This window comes from Macaca thibetana, chromosome 18 (genome assembly GCF_024542745.1).
Source record: "Macaca thibetana thibetana isolate TM-01 chromosome 18, ASM2454274v1, whole genome shotgun sequence".
Classification (NCBI taxonomy): Eukaryota; Metazoa; Chordata; class Mammalia; order Primates; family Cercopithecidae; genus Macaca; species Macaca thibetana.
The window spans coordinates 35,786,504-35,812,494 of NC_065595.1; the positions used below are offsets into that span (position 1 = coordinate 35,786,504).

General features: G+C 43.4%; 1 protein-coding gene and 1 long non-coding RNA gene across 5 annotated transcripts in view; one reads left to right on the plus strand and one right to left on the minus strand.

The window, feature by feature from the left end:
* Positions 1–25,991, minus strand: part of SETBP1 (SET binding protein 1) — a 383,210-nt gene that overhangs the window by 180,131 nt on the left and 177,088 nt on the right. For all 4 annotated transcript variants that reach the window (XM_050767821.1, XM_050767820.1, XM_050767823.1 and 1 more), the window contains exon 3: positions 13,889–13,942. In XM_050767821.1, coding sequence (XP_050623778.1) covers positions 13,889–13,942 — 54 coding nt within the window. The remainder of the gene's footprint in view (positions 1–13,888; positions 13,943–25,991) is intronic.
* On the plus strand, positions 11,420–24,832 carry LOC126941350 (uncharacterized). Its single transcript, XR_007721271.1, has 3 exons — positions 11,420–11,645; positions 23,508–23,564; positions 24,790–24,832. It is a non-coding gene; the product is annotated as an uncharacterized LOC126941350 (long non-coding RNA).

The window sequence follows — 25,991 nt, forward strand, 5'->3', positions numbered from 1 at the left end:
AGAAGGCAGCATCTCTGCCACAGGCGGTGAAGTTACTGATGCCAAGTACATGTGACAAGACTTGATGCCCTCACCTCCATTTACTGCTTCATATATTATCTCATGATTTCTAAGAGTCTTTCCTGTCCCCAGTGTGTGCAGGAAACAAGCTCTGCCTCTTATCTGAGAGCCAGGAACACTATCTGAACAGGAGGTGGCTGCAGAAACACTGGTGTCAAACCAAATGCACTGGCTGAAGCACCTCTTTTTAGGGAAAACATACACGTGAATGCACACGCACACACCCCTAGAATAAATGATCTGCAAGGCTGCTGAAGCCTATAGCATGAGCCCTGCCATGCTAATCTGATATCCTATGACCTATTCTTCCTGTCTGCTCCCATGTCTGCCTTCCCATCTAAAATAGGACCTGACCCATCCTTGTGAACAGGGAGCCCTCAGCAACAGCTGAGGGAGGGAGGGCTTGAGGAGTCCAAGAGTCACTCACTATGAGGCAATGGCAACTGCTTTTCAATTTGGAGAATTCTTTCTTTGCAAGCAAAGGGACCTTTATCATAGGTGTAAAGGAGAAAGAGGCAGGTTAAAAAAAAAAAAAAAAAAAAAAAAGACACAAAGGTTGCTTGTCACACAGCAGAGGGAAGAGAATAGCTTCCCATTCTCCTTCAGGCTCTGGCCCCAGATGACAGCTGAGCACAAGTGGAATCAAATCAGCCTTTAGCGCTTCGTCCGCACCCCCAGCAGTCACAGATACAGCTTCCACTTGAGCTGTCAGCCTGACCAAAGTGTTCATGATTAGCACCTTCCTGGACTGAGGGTATAAATGGAGAATCGCAGCTCACTTCTGAAAGTAGCGGCAGTCACATACCCATTCATTTCTATGGAGCCAAACGTAAACAAAAAATGAATGTTCCTGTATACTCTCCAAATTTTGTTTTCTCCGCTAAAATATTGGGGAGGGCAGTAGATACCTTCCTTTCTACTGGTCTCTTTCCATATGCGAAATGATCTGTATGTTTGACATTCCACCAAATGATTCTCAAAGGGAGACAATGAAAACCCCCGCACCCCCATTTGTCAGTATTTAATGCTTAATGAACTCTTGGCAAGTCTGTCCTCCCAGAGCTACGTGTTTGTTATTGCTGCTTAATGGTTATCTGTCCGACACTCCAACATGCCAAGAAGCCTTGCTCGTAATCAGAAATATATATTGATTAACTGGTTGGTTAATCGACAGAGAGGTTTTCTGGAGATTGCCACATTTACTAAGAACCACCAAACCCAGCTGTGCTCTTTATATTTAAATCCCAGGCATTCTCTAGTGAGGGGCGGGGGCACTGGGTCCAGCCTGCCCCTGCCTCTATCTCAACGATAATCTCCCTCAGCTGTGTATGAATCTGGATCGAGCGAAGGACATTCAGAGCTCTAAGCCTTTAGGTGCAAAAGATTCTCTACAAATGTACATTCAGAGTAAACAAAACCCATCAGGCCCCTGCAAGAGTCCGACGCCTGATTGCACTAAACACATCACGATGGAATCTGCAATTGGCAAAGTAATTGGCGTTATTACAGCTGATGGGGAATTTCTGATGCTGCCTGAGCTCTCCTTTGAAATAATACTCAGCCATTTAATTTGTCCAGCTCTTGTTTAGCTGATTGCTCTTTTCTGCTGGAGTTTATCAGAATGAAATGTGCTGTCTCTCTAGATGCCTGCAGGCTGAGATTTCTTTTTGCCAACACCCTCCCGTCTCTCCTCTTACCCACCCCTGCCTTAGGCCACTGTTCACCAGATGCCAATAAACCAAAAATGCAATGGGTTTGAGGTGGGTGAATCAAGCTGATTTAACTCAAAGCTGTCCACTTTTGGTCCCACCTCCAGAGGTACCTGAACATTCCTGTTATACCATAAAATCATGGTGAGTGACAAATAAACCTCCAAAATTTGATGGTCCTAAAATAGGCTCACAAAACTTGTTAACTCCGAAAATAAGATGTGTAATAGAAGACATTTTTTGATATGATCCCAAGGCCAGAAAGCATTACAGAAATGTCAGAATTTGTATCCCTGAATTTTTGTTAAGGGATTTGCTTTTGCTTTGACCCCTGGGTATATAAACAGCCTTAGAACTGGTCCCACAAATATTTATTGAGCATCTACTTTTGGCTGGAAGCACATAGAGTGGATTTACACCCATGGTTGATATAGTTTGGATATTTGTCCCCGCCCAAATCTCATGTTGAAATGTACTTCTCAATCTTGGAGGTGGGGCCTTGTGGGAGGAGTTTGGACTATGGGGGCAGATCCCTCATGAAGGACTTGGGTTGTCCTCTTGGTGATAAGAGTACCCAAGCTCTAAGTTCGCACATGATCTGGTCATTTAAAACATGTGGCACCTCTGCCCCTACTCGCTCTCTTGCTCCTGCTCTGGCCATGTGATGTGCCTGCTTCCCTTTCACCTTCTGCCATGATTGTAAACTCCCTGAGGCCTCCCCAGAAGCCAAGCAGATTCCAGCACCACGCTTCCTGAAAAATCTGCAGAACCATTAGCCAACTAAACCTTTTCTTTAAATAAATTACTCAGTCGCGGGTATTTGTTTATAATGATACAAGAACAGCCTAATACAATGCTCACTCCATGTTCTCTACTTTGGTAATTCTGTTCTTACACATATCAAAGGCGGGAAGCCAAATTTAGCCAGCTGCATTTTCTCACAATACAATTAAGCCTGGCACAGACCTCTCTTTTTTCCATCAGCAAACTACTTGCCCTATCACCAAGTCAACAATGGACTATTTGCTGGAAACAAGAGTTCTGCAGCCTGGATGGCTCTTTTTTGCAGATGCCCTCTCACTCCCCTGATGCCTCATTAAATCCAAAACCTACGTGCTTCTTGAATCATCTCTTATTTTTCATATGGAAGCAACTGAATTTAGCGGTGTGAAAGTCATCATATAAAATCCTAAAAAATTCCCAAGTCCTAGTGCAGTCTCTCCAAACATCTAAATGTCCTTTGGTCTGGTTCCTCACTGATGTTTCTGGGCAATCAATCACTGCACCTGTGAATCTTCCACATGGTAGGAGCCAAAGTGGACCTCCAGAAATACGTGGAGGATCACTGGGCCTGAGAAAGTTGCTTAAATGAGGCAATACCCTATGGTTGAATGATCTACTGATACATTTATTAAAAATCATTTTTAGTGCCTTATGGTTATTCCTCCTCCATGAGTGAAAGATAAAATGTTAGTTCAGAAAGTGCTGTAGGTGGGAAGAGAAGGAAGCAGTCAATGAAGGCACATGTGGGGTGTTCCCTTCTCCTGGTGAAATGGTCACTACGCATCCCTCAGCCTGTTCTCATCAGTCGCTGTCCTCCTGCTTCCTCTCCTAGGGCCATTCTCCCAGGACTACAGTGTTTATCTCTGCTCATTTAAAATGGCAAGCATCATAAACAGCCTAGTGAAAGGTTAGGTGAATCTAGGTTTTGTGGGTTTGGTTTATTATGTTTGTTTGTTTTTCCTGTTGGATAATCCCAAACTCTAGTCATATGGTCTTGGGAAGCTAAAATTTGTGCTCTAACCCTGACTTCAGCAGTCCAAGATCAATTTCAGTTATGTAATTTATAAGAGTAATAAGAATTATAGTGCACATTTGTGGAGTGTTTACTAGATGCCAGACACTTTTCTATGGGCCTATCTTTTCAATCCTGTTCAAAACCCCATGGGGTAGGTATCCTTCCTCTACTAAGGATGACTCTAGCCACAAAAGTCAAATAACTTACAGAAGTCACACAGCTAGTACAGGGCAAACCTGTCATTCAAACTTATCAGTTTGGTTCCAAAATCATTGCTCTTAACTACCAAACTATAAAGTAATGGAAAATGTTCTCTGTGCTTGATACTGGATACAGCGAGTTGGGAAAGTTGGGAGAGATTTATGCTTTGTTGCTAAACAAGCATCAATTTTTACTATTTATAGCTGTAAAGATTACAACAACATCACACAAAGTTTTTCCCTCCATGCATCATTGGCTTGGGTCACCCATTAGAAACATGAGGTCTGCCAATAACTCTGGTGCATATTTTTAGGAAGGTGAGAGACGTACAAAGGAAATCATGGCAGAGCTGGAGGGCGGTGGAAGAGGATGGCCACTATCAGGGAAATATCCAAAAAATGAAGGGGAGGCTGTCTGCAGTCTTAACCCAGCCTCACAACACAAGCAAGCAGACGTCTGGAAGAAGCCACGTGAGAGCTGCAAGCTGTTCCACTACGAGGGCCCCACTCTTGTGGAGGTCTCTTGACACCTCTCAATGGATGTCTTTTGTCTGGTACAACATGGTAGGAAACGGGGTGGGTAGATAGGTGGAAGGACAAAAAGGTGAGAGTGGGGGCCAGGTAGTGGGGTTGGAAGGAACTAAAAAAGTGAGCTTGCTTATTTGTTGTGGAGATGGGCCTATTCCATCCTCAAGAGGGAGATTTGGAACTACCCTGATAAAGGAATTAAGAAAAAGAAATCTCTCAAGCCCTAAAGGTGGTTTGTGAATTTGCATTTACTATGCAGGAGTCATTCCTAGACCTAAAAATGTATAGAGCACAGTCATGTATCATACTAACATTTTAGACACAGGAAAATATGATGCTGTAACTAAATCTAGTAATAAACACAGACATTAGAGATACAGTACAAAACATCAATAACCCCAGGTCTCAAGTGAGCAGAATTACAGGAGAAGTTTGAAGAAGCTCATCTTTAGGCCACTTTACCAAAAGGATTGAAGAGGAAAAAAACAAACAAACAAACAAAAAACAAAAAACAAAAAAAACCGGATGAAAAACTGAAGATGTAAAGACAGTGGAAGGATTCACAGAATAAGTAAATCTTTGGGGTCTCAAGGGATCACAGACATCATCTACTCCTACTCCCTTGTTGCTAAGGGCATCATTCAAAGTTAATTCAACCAGTTGGCCTCACTTTGTTTATATTTCTGTTCTGAAAAAATTGAGTGTAAATCAGATTTTGAAATATGACATCATATTTGAATATACTAGCAGGGATGACTTATACTGATTTCCTTGATCAAGTGGAAACAATTTTCTGCATAAGAATAACCACCTCCCCGCCAATACCCACCTGTCGTCTCTCAGTTTTCTCACACGTGACCTTCTGCACATTAGGTTTGTTTTAAGTCAGGCCCACCTGCACACAGCCCTCAGATGGTCAGAACGTCTTGGAATTAAAAAACAAAATATTCACTGAGGTCTAGAGATTTAGTATCCCAAGAGAACTTATTAAGACTTCAGAATGTTCCACGGAAATGCCAGACTTTCTGGAAAACACCTGGAGAACTTCTTCCTCCAGGACCAAATGCCAATACTGGTTAAAAAAAAAATCAACTAAAAACACTATCAAGGCAAGCAGTGCAAAAAATGTATACTTGTGGGAGGAAACTGTTGATTTCGTGTAAGAAGAGTAAAAGTGTCCGTTTGGGCTTCAGTGTGAGGTGCATGTATGCACGTGGGCAAATATTTTTGTTAAAAATGCCCTGTTATTGTCACACATGTTTGATAAGAAAAATAATTAAATGGGTTTCCTTAGGAATTATGAGAAAAGATACACGTTGCGTGCAGTTATCCTAAAAATAGCAAGAAAGATACTGTTACGAGCGGAACCACTTTTTTTTGGAGGGTGAACATTATTCCTATTACAAATATTCACATATAGGCTTGTAGAAGAAGAAAAAACAAACGAGGAGCCCAAATCCTACTCTTTTATTAATACTAGGAAAGCTCAGTGTGGGTTAACTAGAACAGAGCTTGTCAAACAATCTTTGATGAAGGACCAGATGTTTTGTCCTTAATCCATGTTTTTTGTATGGAAACTTTGGTAAAATACTATAAAGACAAATCAGTAGGAAAACAATCACATGCTTGGATATCACAAAAACGTCAAATTGCTATAAAAGTTTCTAAATGTATCCCATGGTGGACCAGCGACACACACTCAACAGGCCAGCAGTGGCTTGGAGCCCACAGTCTGCATAGCGTGGGGTCAGAGAGCAAAGATCCATGGCACAGGTGATACAAGGCAAGCTAGAAAAAAGGCCTAGAGAGTAAAGGCATGTGTTTACTAAGCGATCATCTGAGCAGGCAAACTCTTGGGATCAAGCCTGCCCCGGAAGACAGTGAACGCTGCATCGGGGCCGCCTAATGCATTATCTCTTCAGGGCAGCATTGTGAAGCTGGATCTTTTTGGATTATCTTTTAGACCCAGAGAGAATGTCTAGCTAAGCAGGCAGAGAAGACCATAAGCCCAAATGCTGTCACTCACTTGTTTACTATCCTGGGCAAGTCTCAGTTGTTGAATGGAAAGAACAGGGAATGACCACAGGTGTGGGCTTTACAGAATCCATGCTAACTTATACTTCTTGTGCCCAGACTGCAGGTTCACTGTGAAAAGGGAAGAGTAAGAGAGAGAACCGGGTTTTGTGGGGAATGGGTTCTGCGGGCATGAGAAGCACACGGCACGTTCCTGGGACAGGAATTGCTTTTTGAATGTGACGCCTTGGCCTCCTCTTCTCTTCCAGACTTCCTCCTTACTGGAGTCTTTAATCTAGAAAATGAGGAGGCTGACTTAGATTTTGGAGAGCTTCTGAAAATACCAACATCCAGACCCCACCCAGACCAATTCAATCCACACTACAGGGGTTAGGACTGGATTCCCGTATTTTTCAAACTGCCCTGATAATTCCTGTCTGCAGCCAAGGCTGGGGATGGCAGCTTTTCGTGGTCTCTAGTGTCTCATTCCATTTTAAAATAGGGGTGTGGGGATGTGGGAGGGTGTAAGGCAGCAGCAGCTGAAGTATTTCCTTATACACTGCTTTGCTTTGGGATGGCTCTTCCCTAAACAGCAAAGTAAATATTATGTGGTGAAGTCAAAACAAGCAACCCGTATCCTCACTGCTGGCCCAGGCTACCTCTGTCTCATATCAGTTTCCTCCTCTGTGGGAGGGACAAACACCACTGTGGTTGTCCCTTTGAGAGTTTGGGGAAGGACAGGAACAAGAACAATACGAAAGTATTTGCCAAGGTAGAAGGTTTCAAAATGCTATGCAGCAATTCCCTCTATTACTCAGATGAAGAAATTGCTTTTTCATGGACCTTGTCAAAGATCAAGGAAACTCAACACAATCTTCGAAAATGAAGGTGCAGCCACTTGTCCTGCACTTACCAGTGGTCATGCTGGTCTGTGTTCACTGTAGAGATAAATCTAATTCAAGATGGCATAGCATAAGTGGTTAAGAATACAGATGTTGGAGCCAGATTACCTGAGTTCAAATCTCACTTCTGGCACATACAGGCTTGGTGACCTTAACTTCTCTGTGCCTGTGTGCTGACTTGTAAAATGGGGATAATGTTCCTATTGATTTCACAGAGTGTTGTGAGGATTAAATGACAAAATACATGTAAAGTTCAAAGAACACCTTCTGGCATCTATATATGCTCAGTAAGTCCTTGGCATATGTGTACTGAGCCAAAAGCAGGGTGAACATGCATTACCACAAACTCCAGTTGAGAGTCTAATGAGGCTCAGTGCCCTGGAAAATCCAGAGCTTCAATTTTACTCCTTTTTTTCTTCCTTTTCTCTTTTGAGACGGAGTCTCGCTCTGTCACCAGGCTGGAGTGCAGTGGCACGTTCTTGGCTCACTGCAACCTCTGCCTCTTGGGTTCAAGCTATTCTTCTGCCTCAGCCTCCCGAGTAGCTGAGACTACAGGCATGCACCACCAGGCCGAGCTAGTTTTTGTATTTTTAGTAGAGACGAAGTTTCACCATGTTGGCTAGGATGGTCTCGATCTCTTTACCTCATGATCCCCCCACCTCGGCCTCCCAAAGTGTTGGTATTACAGTTGAGAGCCACCGCACCCTGCCCAATTTTACTCTTTCTAAGTGTTGATGCTGACCTTGTAGACAGCTGATGTCCATTTAGAGTTGAGTCAGATAGTGGTGGTTTTGTTCTGAAAAACATGATCAACCCTAGAAGAACAAGCAACCTGGGAACTCAGACATTCCCTTCTACAAAATAAAAGAGCTGTCGGAGACTCTAACTCCCCACTTGCCTCCCATTTCCCAGTGTAGGAACGCCCAAATGTAGCAATCCAATACACAGACCCTCGTTGAAACGTCAGCTGCTGTCACAGCCCCTGCCCTGCTTCAGCCTTCCTTTTCTGTTGAGAGATAAGCACAGCCAGGATTTCTCTCTATGCAGAAACTCCACAGTCACACCTTCCTAAAAAGTAGCTTCTCCTCACAGAATACTTGGGGATTTTGCGTTAAAACTTCTAGGTGAGGACCCATGGAACCCAGGATTGTTCTGCAGATGGTTGTGTCCTCTGATGATCTCCAAGTAGGACTAATTGTGGGGGCTAAGGAAAGTGGAGTAAAGGTTCATTTGAGGAGGACTGAGCCTTCCCCCTCTGAACACTTAATCATTCTTACTCCAAGAATGAACACTGCACTTCTCGTGGGCCCTCATTTTGATTAACAGCATCCCAAATTCTCCAGCTACTGAGCAGCTGCTGGTCCACTAATTCTGCCACCAAACTTTTTGGCATTCATCTCCTCTGTGATACCCCCACGGTCCTCAGTCCACCTTCATTCCCCACTACTCCTCGTATGGATCAACAGCACAGGCTGAGTGCCGGATGCCCTCTTGGTTTCATCACGCCTTCTACCCACTGAGGAACCTTCGTCCATCACGGTTCTGACTCTTCTCTGCCCTCAAACCTTCAGTGCCTGCCATTGTCTTAGGATGGATTCCAAAAATCCAAATTCTGTTTCCTGATTCAGACAAATCAACTAAAACATGATGTATTAAAAATGATCAGAAAAGTCTGAATATGGACTGGGTATTTGAAAACATTTAAAAATTACTGGTAATTTTGATAGATGTGATAATGGCATTCTGATTGTTCTTAAAAAGCCCTTATTTGTTAGATAAGTTAATTAAATTATTTATCAGTGAAATAACATAATCACTGGGATTTGTTTTAAAGTATAGCCCCAAATAATTAAAATTAAAAACCAAAGTAGATGAGAGTATAGACAAGTTTGGAAAATGGTAACAATTGTGACAGCTCTTCCAGTGGCATGCTGGGGAGCAGAGCTGACTGTCAAAGACTTTGCCAACAGGTGGCTAAACCACTGATAGCTTAAAATTGGTCATGATGGAGGTATTTACACAACAGAACTTACCAAATGCTACAAATGTGGGCTTTGTTAGCAGCATACCATTGAAACTGGGTAACAGGTACACGGGTTTATTACACTATTATGCTAACTTTTGTGTAAGTTTGAAAACTTAAATAGTTAATTTTTAAGTCCAATTTATTTTTTGGACTTTTAAAAAAAAACTATTATTTCATTTTCAAGACATTTAAGACCTGAAATTTGGCCCTATTTTAATTTGCATATAATTTCCCACCATGGTCTCCTCTGAGGCTCCGCAATTAAATCACTCCAAGCCTTCACACATACCCAAGCACCGCATTGTGGTCTCAGCCTTCATCCACACTTCACCTGCTCTGGAACAAGTCCACCGCCTCACTTTCTTCTCGCCCACCCTGGCAGGTACAACAAGACCTCGGCCGGGAAGACTTCCCTGCTTGTTCCATAGACATATAATTTCTTCTACATCTGAATTTTTAATTAATTTATTCTGCACTTCTCTAGTGGAAGAAAACAATACCTCACTGTGCATTTCAGGCATACAAGGCTACCTTCACATGCATTGTCTCATCGATGCCCATACTCTCTGTGAAATAAGCTGCACAACTCCTTTGCTTAATAAAGTTAATCAAGATGAAAGACATTAGATAACTTCGTTAGGGTCACAAAGCTAACAATGGTGGCAGAACATTCCAGAACTGTCAACATCTGGGGAAGGGTCTGTGCATAGCTGGGAGCACCACAGAAAGGTCTTCCATGGATGCCTGTTGAATGAAATGGCAACTGAGTGACTGAAAGTTCTGTTTTCTCTGCACTAAAACATGTTTTCCTGTGTGTTCTGGTTTACTGTCTTCTCACCTTCCACCACAGTGTGCCCTTGACTATAGTAGCAACTGACATTTTAGAAACTCATTAAAAATAGCCACCCTTCATAGGCAGCCACTACATTTGCCCCGCACTTGAAATAATACTCCATTTTTCCTAAAGGAAGTACCCTATTCTCTGAGACAACAGAGAGTTTATGTAGCAGGTGAGGACCCAATCCTTTAGTCTGTGCTTTCCTCTGTGGGGGGCGTTCTTTGTCACATCACTGTTCTGACACGGTGGCTGGGCATGCAGGACATGCATCTGAATTTGGTGCCATGCTATGGCTATCTCCTTACCACATCCCCCACCTCGTAAGCATGTGCACAAGTATGTGGGCATCACCCACGGGCACTTTACTGCGAAGTTTAAGCAGCCTGGACATTCTTGTAGGAACTGAGAAATAAAAGTAAATAAATAAATAAATGCCAAGAAGCTTTGGATGCTCTTTGTATCCTGGATGAAGGCACTGGATCTCAGCATTTGCCTTGGATTGCTCCTGGAGATCTCAGCCTGCAAAAGGAATGGGATGTCCAGCAAGAGGGGACTAGTAAATGAATGACAGTACTAACAACTAGTGCAAGCATGGCTAGCTGCTAGATTTTCCAGTGTTGTGGAAAGCATGCAAACCAACAAAAAATAAGGTAACAAAAAAGCATATAAAATATGACCATTTAAAAAAAATAGATGTGTGTGCCTATGTAGAACAAAGATTGGAAGACTATACGCCAAAACGTCATTGTGTATGTTTCAGAGGTGAAATAATAGGGTATTTTCTTTCTTATGGTTTTCTGTATATTCCAAATTTCTACAACAGACACTTACAACTTTTATATTAGAGGAAAAAACGAATAAAAGAAAAATGCAGAGGAAAGCATATAGTTATTGGGCTTTTACTAAAGAGAATTAAATGTCAGCTCTTATTCCTCATAGGAATGGAGAGGACTGGTCCGACAAAAAGAAGTGAGGGTTCTAATTTCCAATAACGCACAGGCTTAGAAAGGAGGGTACTCAAGTGTGTCTGTTGCTTCAAAAGGCAAGAACAGGATGTTAGAAAGTAAAAGGAGATGTGTTTGGAGGTAGAAGAGTCAGGGTGGGTTAGGTGTGAATTTGAGAAGCTTTTCCATCTGTGCCTTTAAAACTTGCTGAGAATAGTACCCGCCTACCAGCACCAGGCCTGACTCTAGCAGAAGCTCTACCCTGTGGCCCAGAGGCCAGGCTCACCAGTCTCTGGGGAGATCGCCCCCCGCTAAAACATAATACCTTAGAAAAACGGGCTTTCAGGCTCATCTTGAAAAGTTATGTGTTTATTTCCAGGAATGAGCGTGGCATTTTTAGTAACCAATAACCATGAGGAGAAAGGCAGCTACTCACTTCCTTACCTTCCTCTTCTCCATCTGGATGTGGAGAGAAGACAGAGACAAATGAACAGAAAAGCCAGCTCAATACAGACTCGACTCTACACACATTCAAAATCATCGAAGATTTTGTAACTATCTTCCTTAAGAGTCTAAAGCAGGAACAAGCATCAAGAAAAACAAACAGAAAACCTCTACATTCAAGTGGTAAGTGGGCACTATGCAAAAGCTGAGAGGACAGATAGTTATCCCTGGGAGGGGTCCTCAGGGAGTCCCCTCCTGCCAGTCAATGATGGGTCCTGGAGGGGAACACACCCATGAATTATGGTGTGGGACTCAGTTTCATCTAAAACCCAAAGAGAGAAGGGGAAACATAACAACAGAAGCCAGCAGTTTGGTGCAGTGGGGCTGGAGGGGGCAGTGCAAAGCCTGTGGACAGCTTTCTGATTCTGTTTTAAAAAGCACCCAAAAGGGTGGTGTTGACCAGAGACACATCTGAACCTTTCACTAGAGAATTAACTTTGATCTGGGCATTACACCCTGGCCACAAGTTTCCCAGGACTTCCTGGCCTCAAGAACAGGCATCCTGAGGAGTGAAAAATATGTATTTATGCTTCTAGCCTCAGGGGGATGACACACAAATGGAATAACATGGAAGGGCTGAACAGAACCAGAGGAGCGAGCCATCTGCACTGGAAGCTGTGGGGCTGGCTGTGGGGGAGCCTGGGAGCTGCCTTTCTAGGATCATGCTCTCAAATGTTATGCACGAACCTTAAATATATCTAAATTCTCCTTCACTGGAAAGTTCGCTCTATTAGTTTAAATCTAATATCTAAAAGTGTAGGTCAACAAACATGGACAGAACGTGTTCAGCTCAGAAGGAAACCATGCCAAAACCACGCACACACACACAACTCCAATAAACTCAGTCTCTACTGGGTGTCCTTTTCAAGCAGTAAAATGGCACCACACAATTTTCTTTAATGTTATAAATTTTCAGATTAAAACAAAATAATTAGCTGGCATTGCCACCATGTATGAGCGTAGGTGCAGAGGTGAGTGGGGTAGGTGGTAAATGTGGATTTTCTTTTGTTTTTGTTTCACATTCCCTTAGCCAAACTGGAAGTTTGCGTAAACATGTGAATAAGTAATTAATTAACAGTTTTCGATGGTTGACAAAAAAGGCTTACTGGCCACGTCTGTCTAAAAACTCACTACTTTCCAGACAGGAAGATCAACAAGACGAGATGACAACACCCCACACTGGTGTGTGAATCCATCTTTGATTCCCACCAATGAAGCCCTTGATTCTGTGAATTCTCTTCCTCCGGCCTCCCACTGTCGCCTGTTCCTAGCTCTCTGTGTGATCTGGGGCCACTGTGCATCAGGACTGGGTCCTCAGGTTCCTCAGCAGTGAGAGGGTACACACAGGATGTGGCTCACCTGGGATAAGGGTAGGGAGGATGCAGTGGGCTCCTGGATGTGAAATACCTTTAAAGAAGAAAACGTTCCAAATATATGAAACTCCTGCAATTAGAAAAGTATTTGCTGACCCCTGGAAGTTCACTGCCATTAGCTATAATGTATTTTCCCACAAAGGTACAGCACTGAGACCTTGAGGCAGGCACTGAGCTGAAGGGTGACAGAAAGTTTCATTTTGCAAGGGGGACAGGGCAAGGGCCAAGTCCCCTAATGATCACCGTTGGATTTATCTTTCTTTATGTATACGTTCTACCTATACTGGGCTCTGTGTGAGCAAACGAGGGCTTTTGTATAGCTGGGATTTGTATGTGTCTTGGTATTTATATGTTTGTGTATAGACTCCTTTTCCAGAGACAGGGAGGAAGATGTCCATCTTCACCCCTGCAAAAAAGTCTCCAGAAAGCCCTTGCCTACACCCTCACACAGTTTGCCCATAGTAACCTCCAAACACCACTCTGGCCAGAGATAACAGCGGCCCATTTCCTGACCAAGATCAGCCAACCTCAACTGTCTGCCTCTGCAGGAGTCTGAGATTAACTTGGCTGTCAGGCCTTGACTGTGAGGCATTTGCCGCAAAGATTACAGAAATGTGAGTGTCCTGTCCAAAAAGAGAGAAATACAGGGGAGAACCCCAACCCCATCCCACCCTCTGCCGCCTTTGGTTTAACCCTTTCCTAAGCTGAATCCCCAACACTTAACATTCCGAGCATCTTGATCTCTATATATTTTTCCACTATACAATATTAGGAATGAAAGAGCCAAAAGAGGTGGTTTTGTCCATGCTGGAATGAGAGGAGCTGGAGGAGGAGAGAAAGCTACCAGGTCATTCTCACAGTTAGCATTTCGAGGGAAAGAAGCTAGAAATCCAAGGTTGGGATTTCTGTCCTGGCCCCAAGGGTGCTTGTTGACCACCAAACTGTGGAGCATTTCACTCTTCCAAACTTCATAAGAGCATCAGTGGAACTTACCTGTGGCTGAAATCCTTTGAGGTCACTGGCTGCAAGGTCACTGGCTGTGAGGAGCTGGAAAAAAATAAAGAAATTTTCTCAGTGACACTTTTCAGTTTGCATACAGTATCCCCATGACAACTGACCAGCAATGGACTTACCATAGCCTGGATGAGAGCTACAGAAGTGGGATTGCAGAAGACAAATGTGAGATTTCTGGACCGGGAATCTAGGCTCAGTGGCCTTCCCACTTTGTGCTCCATCTCTGACTTCACCACCTCTCTCTTGCTGCTCTCTCTAAATTATTTCTATGTGCTATCAGTTCTTCAGAGGCTCTTAAATTAGGAACCATGGGCTATGGATGGAGTTCATCAGGTCCATGGCTCCCTGAAATTGTAAGTATGTGTGAATCTGTAGATGTATATATTTCCTTAGAGAGAGGGACCCTGGCTTTCTTCCTGCTATCAAAGTGGTCTGTGATACAAGACTTACTGCTTCAGAAACAAAGGTCCATCTCCTCCACGAGGGTTTTTCCTTCCTTCTTTCCTTCCTTCCTTCCTTCCTTCCTTCCTTCCTTCCTTCCTTCCTTCCTTCCTTCCTTCCTTCCTTCCTTCCTTCCTTCCTTCCTTCCTTTCCTCCCTCCCTCCCTCCCTCCCTCCCTCCCTCTCTTTCTTAGATGGAGTTTCACTCTTGTTGCCCAGGCTGGAGTGCAGTGGCATGATCTCAGCTCACGGCAACCTCTGCCTCCCAGGTTCAAGCGATTCTCCTGCCTCAGCCTCCCAAGTAGCTGGGATTACAGGTGCCCGCAACCATGCCCAGCTAATTTTTGTATTTTTAGTAGAGACAGGGGTTTCTCCATGTTGGTCAGGTGGGTCTCGAACTCTCGACCTCAGGTGATATGCCTGCCCTGGCTTCCCAAAGTGTTGGGATTACAGGCATGAGCCGCTGTGCCCGACCGTTTTTTCTTTATTAAAACAAACAAAAAAATGAGCTCAGTAAAAATGACCCTCTCCTCTTCACAGCTACATGTGACTCAGTTTCCCTTTGTCATAGGCTGCCTATGATTTTATACACTATTTAGGTTTTTATCATTTATGCTTCAAACAATCATACACAACATAAAAGAGTAAGAGTCAGTTATATGGACTTTCTGCACCTCTGTGTTTAATCAATATTAAAGACTAAAGTTAAGGTTTTAAATATTTTTGCATCCTTTCCAGGGTTTTGCACCAAAAAAGTTAAATAAAAATATAAGACTAATTAGTAAAATAATCGCATTCTTATAATACATGCTGGGAAAGTGTAAGATAAAGAGAAAAAGGGCAGATGCTTATTTTGATTCAAGGAGGGTGACTGCTAGCTTTGTTAGGCCTGGAGAGCATTTGTGAAAAATAGAAAAGACTTCATGTTTGCTGTAACAATGTTTTGTTTGGGTCAAGAAAGAGAAGAAGTCATGCTGAGCCCCAGGGCCTCCAGCCTTCGCAAAAGCTCAACTGGATTTTTTAGCTTCCTTAAATGACTGCCATAAATGGTGCTGAAGTGATGTTGAAGCTAGGATCCAGCAGAAGAGAGGTGGAGAAGGTAAACACTTTGCTGTTCCCCAACCCCACATTCCCCATCCTGCAGGCTAGATTCCCCCATGTGGAAGGTGTCTTGGTGGCAGGCAGCACCATCCTGGTGGAGAGCTGGTTTGACCCCTCCGATTGTAATGAAACAGCCAAGCCACAACCCATTAGGCCACATGCTAGGAATTAAGGGTGAAATGTAATGATAGACTTAGTCCCTGCCTTCAAGGAACCTATAGTTTGGTGGAAGAATCAGACATGCAGACACGTGTACATCAGTGGGAGCAGAGTGTAGTCGAGTGTGAGCATCAAACTGGGGAAATGAAGCAAGAGCAGTCAGGGTGGGCTTGTTGAAATAAGATGGAGCTTGCATTTGGCCTTGAATTCACTGGAAAGGTGGTAGGGCAAGGCACTTCAGGTGGGAGCAGGTGCAAGAGCAAAGATGTGAAAAAGGAAATGGCCAATCCTAACACACCTCCATTTGCATCTGTTAAGTGCCAGCCATAGCCTACCTTAAGGAGAAAGGTAGGGAATTAGGATACATCGAGGATCACCTGGGTGGCTGGCATTCTGGGTGCTGCTTTATGTAATTTTTCATTTTTAATATTCACAACTCCTCCATGAGACAGAAGGTATCTCCTCTTTTCTGATGGGAAAATTGAGACTTATGGAAGCTAAGTAACATTTTCTAGGTTTCACAGCCAGTACATGTATTTGGGATTTAAATCCCCAACTATATTTTCCCAAAGCTCATGCTTTTTCTTCTATAATAAAATGCCTCTGAATTATAGCACACCGGAGACCATTTGTTGAGATGTGGCACAGGAAAAAAGCTGAGTGCCAGAATATTAGTCAAATGAGCCACAGAAAGTAACGTAAAACATGCATCCCCACGAACAACCCTTAACTAACTCTTCCTTGCAGAAATGCTTGTATTTAATTGATAATGACCATTTACTCATCTGAGTTTAGCAGTAAACCTTTACCTTTAGCTTGAGCTGGGCACAACATTGGGATGGAGCTGGAAAGGAGGGAAAATAAAATGCTGGGATGAGGTACGGGCATGAGAGTGACCTGTGCAGGAACACGCCCACCAACATGTGTTAGCATATTAGATTCAGAGCTCGAATTCTTCAGACCCTGGGCGTGCAGAAGGCAGAGATCTTCCTAGTTTTGTTTCATGCTGTTGCATGTATTTTTACTCGTCTATTTTTCACCTAACAAGAACATGCCCAACAAGACCCTGTCTAAAACGACTATGGCTTCTATCTTATGTAAATTTTGCATATCTCAACGTGTTGAGAAGAGTCTGGATATACAATTAGTCACTAAATAACCTGTTTGCCGAATGACTTAAAAGGAAAGTGGAAATATTGTCAGCCCAGAGGTGAGGACCAGAATACCTAAATTGCTGAGCCTAGAGAACAGAAGTGTGAGAGGCAGGCTAAAGATATCTTCCAAGCCAACAAAAGGAAACAGCACTCAGTGCCTAGCACATTTGCTGTGTGAAGCAGGCACTCAAATAATTGAATGAGTTAATCAACTCAGGCACTGGGGACAAGCTCTTCTCCAGCCGCTACAGGTTTTACTAGAAGAATATTGGGTGCTGCTTCAGTGTAGAAATTGGAGGTTAAATTTAAGGAAGAACAGTATAAAAGGGAAAGAAGCTGAATGGTGAATAAATCCATCACCAGGGAGAGATCAGGGTCTCACCCCTTGCTCTGGTTGAAACAGTAAAATGTTAAATGGGCCCATCCCAGTTCAGATGTGTTAGCGCATCTGATGATGTGTGGGAGGATGCAGGGATATAATGTCAGGGATGGAACTCAAATAACTTCTATCTGGATTCCTTTACTTGGGAGATTTGGAAAGTTTAACTCACAAACTAGCATGCATTGAAGGTGTTATCTGACCTGGGAAACAACCAGAGGCAAGGTTTGTGACATCTCCTCACAATGAGTCTGAAAACGGTATGTACCACAGTGTGTCTTTCCTCACCATTACGCCATGACCCCTTGCTTTTCTGGCTTTTCTGGCCTTCTGCCTTCTTGGTCTTTCTGAGTTCTAACCACGCTCTAACCAAATGCATGGACTGTTGGGTCAAACATAGGCCCTGCATCTTGAGCACTCCCCTTTTCAAAGCAGATTACTTCCCGTAAGTCTACAAATTCCACACCAAGGGATGGAGAAACAGCTGAACGTCAGGCACTAATATATGGTGCTCAAGTGTGGATTAGAAATAAAGGAAAAGATCACAGACCACCTACATCAGGATATTGCAGAAGAGTTCCATTCTTAGTGTCAGGGTCTTGGGGAGGCAGTTGGAGGCCCCTGGAGAAGAGGAGAAAATCAGTGTGTCCCCAGTGGGCTCAGGAGCCACCTCTGCTGGGAAACTGGGGTGAGAAAACGTGTAGACAAAGGGCTCACACTGTGCCTGTCTCTCTACCTTCACTCAGAGTGGCTCTGCTTTTCCCTGGTTCTTGTATGTGACTTCAGTTGAAAACCAATGTTTGGTACTAAAACATACCTTAAAACTCCAGACTAAGTCCTTATTTCGCAGAAGAAGCTGATAAGTGACATTTTCAAGATCACACTAATTAACAATGGGATTGGTTGAGTCTGCTAACCCGAGCACCTCTGCAGAAACCTCCACTAGAGATTATATCTGTCCAGTCCATCACTGACAACCAGACATAACCGGCTGCTGATTTCTACCCTAAAGCTGGGATAGATTTGCTCAGAAATCCAGGGGAAATTGAAGCATGGGGAGGAAGTATACATGTCCCTCCTCAAAGTCACTGCCTTGAAAAGTGCACGTCCCAGACCCTTCTCTACTGCCTCCCCTGCTTGAACCCTATCTCCACTCCATCCCATTGGGAAACAGTTCACTGCTCATGGTAGCCTTGCTGTGTCGGGGGTTGGGGGGGATCCAAGACAGGGAGGCAGAGAGGGAGGAAAATGAAATCTGCCATGGCCCTAGGGACTCCAATCAGGCTGAAGTTAATGAAAAGGATCCTGTCTTTTCCCAGAATGGCTAAATGTCTGCACCGCTCCCACCTAGAGGGTCGACAGGGTGTGCGGGGTGGAGAGGGCAGACAGAATTACATTTAAAAGGCAAAGGAAGGAGAAAATTCTTTCATCTCCCTGGTGGAGCCCGGCAGTGTTCCTGAGGCCCTGCTCAGAACAATCTCATTCCTGACACGTCTTGCTGCTCTCTGGAACAGTCCACTTTCAAAATATTAGGAGGATGACCCTGCCTTCCATTTTTGAGAAGCTGCAGTTTCTTTCTTGGCATCAATTCATGTTGCTTTCTTATTTTCTCTCTCTTTCTCTGAGCTTGAGGGGAGGGTTGGAGAACAAGGAGAATTGAAGGGAGATGAAGGATGCTGTGGGGCCCTAAGGAGGCGAGAGTGGAAATCCCTTCAGCTTCCTAAGCAGTGACATTCTGCTCCCTTGTCTTTTTCAAACTCTGTTCTCTGAATGGGATTCTCTCTTTGCATCTCCCACCCAAAATTACCTATGGTACAGCTGCATCTAGCATTCCCTTGTGACCTCTGCAAGTCTAAAGCTGTCCCTTTAAACAGCTGCCCTGCTCCCTATAAACGTCTATAGCTTCTAAACTTTCACACAGAATGGGAGGAGGTGACTCCATTTTTTCCTCTCTGTCCTCCTGCCCCAGCAACAACCGTCATGTCCCCTCTCCTGGCCCTTTATCAAAAATGCATACTCCATCTGGATAGAGTGGGGCCTCACATATCTGCACCAATTGCTCTGGCTGAATGCAGATGCTTGCATAGGGAAGGGGGACACTGACACAAAAGGCAGGGTGTGGGTCATGCTGAACATCTGGCCAGAAGGATCTTATGCAGCTGGACAAGCTGAAGACTGGTGGCCCTGGGGATACTCCAAGTCATTTGCTCTTCCCAGATATCTCCTTTCTTATGGGCCAAAGCAAAGGATGCTGGCACATGAATAGATAGATGGATTGATGCATAGGTAGCTAGGTAGGTAGGTAAAGAAACAGAGTGAAGCTGGCCTTGAGGACAGCAAATGACCCATTTTCAAATTTACCCTCAAATGTACCATCCTTGCATTTAGTAAGCCTTCTACTTCACCTCTACTCTTTTCAATCTGCCTTCATTTCTATTTCCAATGTAGGAAATGAACCTTTTTTCTCCCTCTTTATTTTGTAAAGTGTTACTCACTTCTTACTTTGGCTCTAGAATGGAAGTTGAACTCAGGCCCACCCCAACCCTTCAACCCATAAAAAAAGTTCAAAACAGCCTACGGGTAAGGAAAATTGTTCCAGCAAGCTGAGGCAAACATCTAATCGTATGTGTGCTGGGGGCTGCTTGAGATGAACTAGCCCCACACTCTCCATTGTAAAAGGCAACTGAAGCACAGAAAGAAAAAGTGACTTACCCAGTGGAAAATCAGAAACAAAAAATCTAACTGTATGTATGCAACCCAAAGAAAGTTTCTAATATCCAGCCATACTGGGTACTGGGGATTCTGAAACAGGCAGGAAGAATTGTCAAATATGTCGGGGGTCAAGACAGAGAAAAGGAAAGGGGTCTACGGAGGGCTTCTACCAAGCAAAACGTTCTGAAACGACCAACCATGAAGGAGACCACAAATCCATTGGGATCACAGAAGGAAATCTGGAAACTGGAAAATAAGGTAGGTAAAATGGAACCAATAGGTTGCCACTCTTTCCAAGGATAAGTGAAACACTGTCATACAAAAGAGCACTGGACTCGGAGGGAAAAAAAAAAGACTTGAGTCATAGCCCTGGTTCTGCAGCAACTCAATATGGGATCTGTCATGGGATCATTTGCCTATGCAGGTCTCATTTTACCACCTATGAAATGAATGCCATTTTCCCTTTGGCTCTACCCTGCCAGCACCCTAAAGCATCCCTGTCACCTCAAGGCTGAAGAAAAGACGGAAGGACACTATCTCCTCTGTCCCTTCAAAACACACACCTCTAAGAACTTGTTTACACTTTGTGGAAGAATTTCTATTAATAATCAGAGGGTCAGAGGGGAGGACAATGAGACAGTCTTGTACTATGGATCTGTTATTGACTTACAAATAGGAATTTGGACAGATGACCACTCAGACTGCTACGTGAGTTCCCCATTCCAGTGAGGCTGAAGTCAAATCCACACCCTAACTAATAGTAAACAATCTTCCAATTCAAAAGGCATTAGTTCTAATGGCCAAGGCATTGGGGTGGGGGTGGCAGTGGATGGGTAGTGTAGAGACTGAGGGGCTGGTTTCCTACCAGCCTAAGAAGCAAGTTATATACTCAAAATTGCCATCCTAGCTGAACTGTGTCCTTTTGCTAAATGCTCTCAGCCTCATGAAATTTTAAAGGTTAAACCTGAAATCACTGACACCCACAGTCTTAATTTTAGGCTCCCTTCCTAAAGAGCAACAAGGATGACTAATAATAACTTTCCACATAACTCCAAGCAAGCCTGGTCTTGATTGCCTATATTTTTCTTTTATTGCTTCTTTAAATGACGGGGTTCTAATATTTACAGGTGAGATCTTTAACAAAATCCCCCAGATATGGAGCCAAAAGAGCTTTTATATATATTTTTAAAGACTCCATGTGTAATCTTGGCACATACAACCCATGCTCTTACAGTGGGGTGTACATTTGCTTGCTGTCCAAGTCATAGATATTTCAACTTCTGGGTGGAAATGTCTTTTATCCTCCACCTTTCAGATTGGAGCAATAACTAGAGACCACATGAAAGACGAGACCTCCGAATGCCCTGATCTAGACTCACTAAGATGATGAGTCTTGTTTTATGTTGAACTTAATAAACCCAAAGAAACTTATTTGAACTTAATGAACCTACAGAAGTTTGTTCCACCCTTTTAAAACTTGACATAGAATTTTTTTTTAGATTCAAGAAAACTGGATTTTATGTGGGGCATCTTCTGTGGCTATGGGTGAGAAGTTTACATAGGGTAAATCTGGTAGAAACTGGTGACATGGACGTTAATATCAGCATTTATTAATCATTTCAGTCAAAAGTGGCTCAAGAGACTAAAGTAGCCTCTGGGGTTCATTCAGGATTAGCAGGTGATAGAATGTATTTGAGCCTGGCTTGGCTAACTCATGCTCTTTTTCACTACATCATAATATCTTATGAGCTTCTGGCTATCTTGGGTATGTATGCTGTTGGGAGCTCTATCAGGTTGTCCATGATGTGTCTAACATTCTGAATTGAATGATGAATAAGAAATTCACTTTGGGAGGCTGAGGCGGGCAGATCATGAAGTCAGGAGATCAAGACCATCCTGGCTAACACGGTAAAACCCCATTTCTACTAAAAATAAAAAAATAAAAAAAAATTAGCCGGGCATAGCGGCAGGTTCTTGTAGTGCCAGCTACTTGGGAGGCTGAGACAGGAGAATGGCGTGAATCTGGGAGGCGGAGCTTGCAGTGAGCCGAGATCATGCCACTGCACTCCAGCCTGGGTGACAGAGCAAGACTCTGTCTCAAAAAAAAAAAAAAAAAAAAAAAAAAAAAGAAATCCACAAGACAATGGTTTTCAAACTATACCCTAAGAAGCCCTGGATTTCACAGAAGGGCCTTGGGGATTGCGAGGTGAGTGAGAGGCACTGAGGTGGGAGTTCCAGGCTCTTAACCCCTCTTTATTCAGAATAACATAACTTTTATTGGTATATTATATTGGACTTCCATGTTAAGACCTATTTAAATTAAAGCTTTGTAAAAAAGAAATTTGGCAAATCCATATTTTAACAGAGAAGGATACTACATACATGAGCAAGCCATTCTCAGGGTTAACAGAATTTACCTGGGGAAAGAGAATTAAGCAGCTTATCTCTTTAAAGATGCTAAGATAGTCTTCTCCTACTGGGAGTGGATTGAACACATGACCAGACCTCATTTTAAGACCACACTGCCTTTAATATGTGCATGAGTTACTCATGGGGAGAATGCCTTCCCTTCCTTTCTTTACACTTTTTTTTTTTTTTTTTTTTTTTTTTGAGATGAAGTTTCACTCTTTTCACCCAGGCTGGAGTGCAGTGGCACGGTCTTGGCTCACTGCAACCTCCGCCTCCAGGGTTCAAGCGATTCTCATGCCTCAGCCTCCCAAGTAGCTGGGATTACAGGCACGCGCCAACACGCCTGGCTAATTTTACATTTTTAGTAGAGATGGGGTTTTGCCATGTTGGCCAGGCTGGTCTTGAACTCCTGACCTCAGGTGATCTGCCCACCTTGACCTCCCAAAGTGCTGGGATTACAGGCATGAGTCACCCCGCCTGGCCAACCTTTCTGTATACTTTTTGCAGGCAGTATGCCTGCTCTCTTCATCTGAAGTTCTGCAAGCTACACACTTTGGAAAGAACAACTAATGTAAGAAGAGGAAAGAGCTAAAGATATGTTGCTTCTCAGGAGCACAATCTGGGTTGTAGGTCCTTTCCTTCCAACAAAATTAAGAAATCACATTGCAAGCATCTGTGAGCTGTTTCCAAAGTCCGTAAAAAGCCAATAAAGGAGAATTCCCTCCTTGAACGTATGCCAAGCAAAGCTGGGTGCTGAGGGAATATCCACCCTCGCCTCCCTCTTCTCATCATTTACAGAATTTCTGCTTAGAACTGACCAGATGATCTGCTCACTTGGCCCAAGATAAGTATCAAAGCTTTCTAATTCATCCCCTTGGTGAATCCCAGGAAACTGATTTAACCCCCTGGGCTCACTCAGTGGCAGAGAATGGGAAAGTCAGAAGGTGCTTGTTTCAGAGAGTATCTGAGCACCAAAGTCAAAAGCTCTGCTCCTCAGCTTAGTGGAGCCAATTTGGCAGAGAATCTGGGTCCCTGGGCCCAAACTGGAGCAATTAATCATGATTACAGGTAGATATCTGAAAGGGATAAAGCCAGGCAGGACTCAATGAACTGAATCTTGTAGTTGCAGGTAGCCATAACTTCTATAATTGTAAACATTGCAGGTAAAATAGGAGAATCTTCTCCAGAAAGCCCACCTTGAACTCTTGGCTATTATAATATGAAAAGTCACTATGATTTTTCAGGATCTTCATTTTTCCTGTTCTTCTGTCAGGACCTACTTTAGCCTGTTCTTGTACCAGGTAAGTGCTTTACCTTCATTATCCATCTTAAACTTCACACTGTCAGTGCAAGACAGTATTATTTTCTCCATTTACTGCTTAAATAACTCACCTGAGGTTATGACAGCAAAAAGTGGCAGAACTGGAATTTGAACATAGCTCTGAATCATGGAAAGTCCAGTTCTCTGTCTTAGCTATCCATGATCCCCTCGGGAATCCCTTCATGAAAGGTTGCTATCTCCCTCCCTACTCTGCCAGGGAGGCAGCCTGGTCCCCAGGGACATTGGTACCACTGCCAGCCACGCCTCAAGTGACTCACCATGCAGGTAAAAGTCAGACTTTCCATTAGCCCTATGCAGCCCCACGACGTAGGCATTGTCTCTGCCATCTTGATCTTCCCTTCAAATTTTTCTGAACTCAAGCTGACTTTGTTCAAAGGAGTTTCATTCCTAAATCTGGGTGACCAAAGGATTTTGTACTGTACACTGCTATGAACATTGTTAATTATCAATGAAAACTGCGCAATCAATTCACAAGTCCTTCCACAGATGGCCCTGCTCTTGCATTAGTGTTACTGGCATTGCAAATGCCAGGATTTGGTCCTGCCACTCCTTAGCACTGGGAACTCTTTGAGGACTGAGACAGCTGGCTGTTTTCAAAATGATTCTTCACCATTGAAGATACTCTGCAGAATCCGCCACAGCTTCTAAAGATGCTCTCAGTGCATTAGGCAAACAAAACATCCTTGGAAAACAGGACTAGATTCTTCTCATAACAACTTCCAAGGAAGTCTGGATCCTTGGCATGTATCTTCTCTCCCTAAGCAAGTTTACCCTCTGTCCCATCCCCCTCCTTCCCTCATCCTTCTTTCCTTCCTTCTTTCCTCCTTCCCTCTCTTCCTTCCTTCCTCCCTCCCTTTTTTCCTTCCTTCCTTCCTTCCTTCCTTCCTTCCTTCCTTCCTTCCTTCCTTCCTTCCTTCCTTCCTTCCTCCCTCCTCCCTCCCTCCCTCCCTCCCTCTTTCCCTCCCTCCCTCCCTCCTTCCTTCTTTCCAGCAATGGCATGTCAAGTTCCAGACACCATCACAGATGGTAACCAATAATGGGAAAGAGATAGCTGCATCCCAAGAAAGAGTGATATCATAATCATATAAGTGGGCAATTATTACTTTTAATAATATTAGTGTATTATTACTTTTAATAATACAGAGAAGTGAAAAATCCCAAATAAGCCATCTCTATTACTACAGGTGTGAAACATGCTATTGTTTCATCTTCAAATCCAATACAGCATGAGATCTAGAAAGAGTACAGGTGGCAAGAACAGTCTTGTGCCTGACAGAATGAAGGAGCTGGACAGCAGGAGGCGGGACCTTCAAGGAAGACAACCATCTTCACCAAAGAGAAGAGAGGTGAAAAGCAAGTTCTTCCTTTCCTTTGCAAAAAACAACCTTCACAAAATAAAAAATGTAAAATATAGTCTTTGTCTACCAAATACTTCTGCTAACAGTTTTTACCAGAAATATAACTGAGTATTTTCAAAGTCATTAAATCAGGTTATTTGCTTGTTTATTTTAATTAGTCAGCCAGAACTTGCTTGCTTGTATGCTTTGACATTGGTTGAAATGCAAATATCTTTGAACTGCTATTTGAAAACTGCGCAATCAGTTTGCAATTCCTTCCACAGATGGCCTTGCTCTTGCATTAATGCTACTGGCATTGCAAATGCCAGGATTTGGTCCTGCCACTCCTTAGCATTGGGAACTCTTTGAGGACTGAGACAGCTGGCTGTTTTCAAAATGATTCTTCACCATTGAAGATACTCTGCAGAATCTGCCACAGCTTCTAAAGATGCTCTCAGTGCATTAGGCAAACAAAACATCCTTGGAAAACAGGACCAGATTCTTCTCATGACAACTTCCAAGGAAGTCTGGCTCCTTGGCATGTACACTTCCTGGTCCTTTGTTGAAAATCTCCCTCTTGTGTTTCATACCTTCTGGAAACAGCTGTGTCACCAGTAACTCTCCTCTTCTGGGCTATGTATGTGTGTATTTGTGTCTCATACAATCCTGCCTCAACCAATCCATTTGTTAAAAATGATCTCTATGATTTCACTCTCAAGAACTCTGTGCTCATCTCACAGAGGTACCTGGAAATGAAGGCTTTCTTTATGCCAAAACATCTCAGTCAAATGTGGATTAGATCTCCCCAGACCTCTTCTCCAAACAAGATATCCTTTCATTGTTCTCCCTGGACTCACACGTATGCTTGACTCACAGTCCACCCATTTTTGGCCAAACCTGTCCAGAATTTCTGGCTGATTCAGTTGGGGGATATCTCTCTATATATTGCCCACTGAGACTGAGCAAAATGAATGTAACACACAGATGCTACATCAGCAGGACTGGAAGTAGCTGCGAAGTTAGTCTGAAAGCCCTTTAGTAATCACATG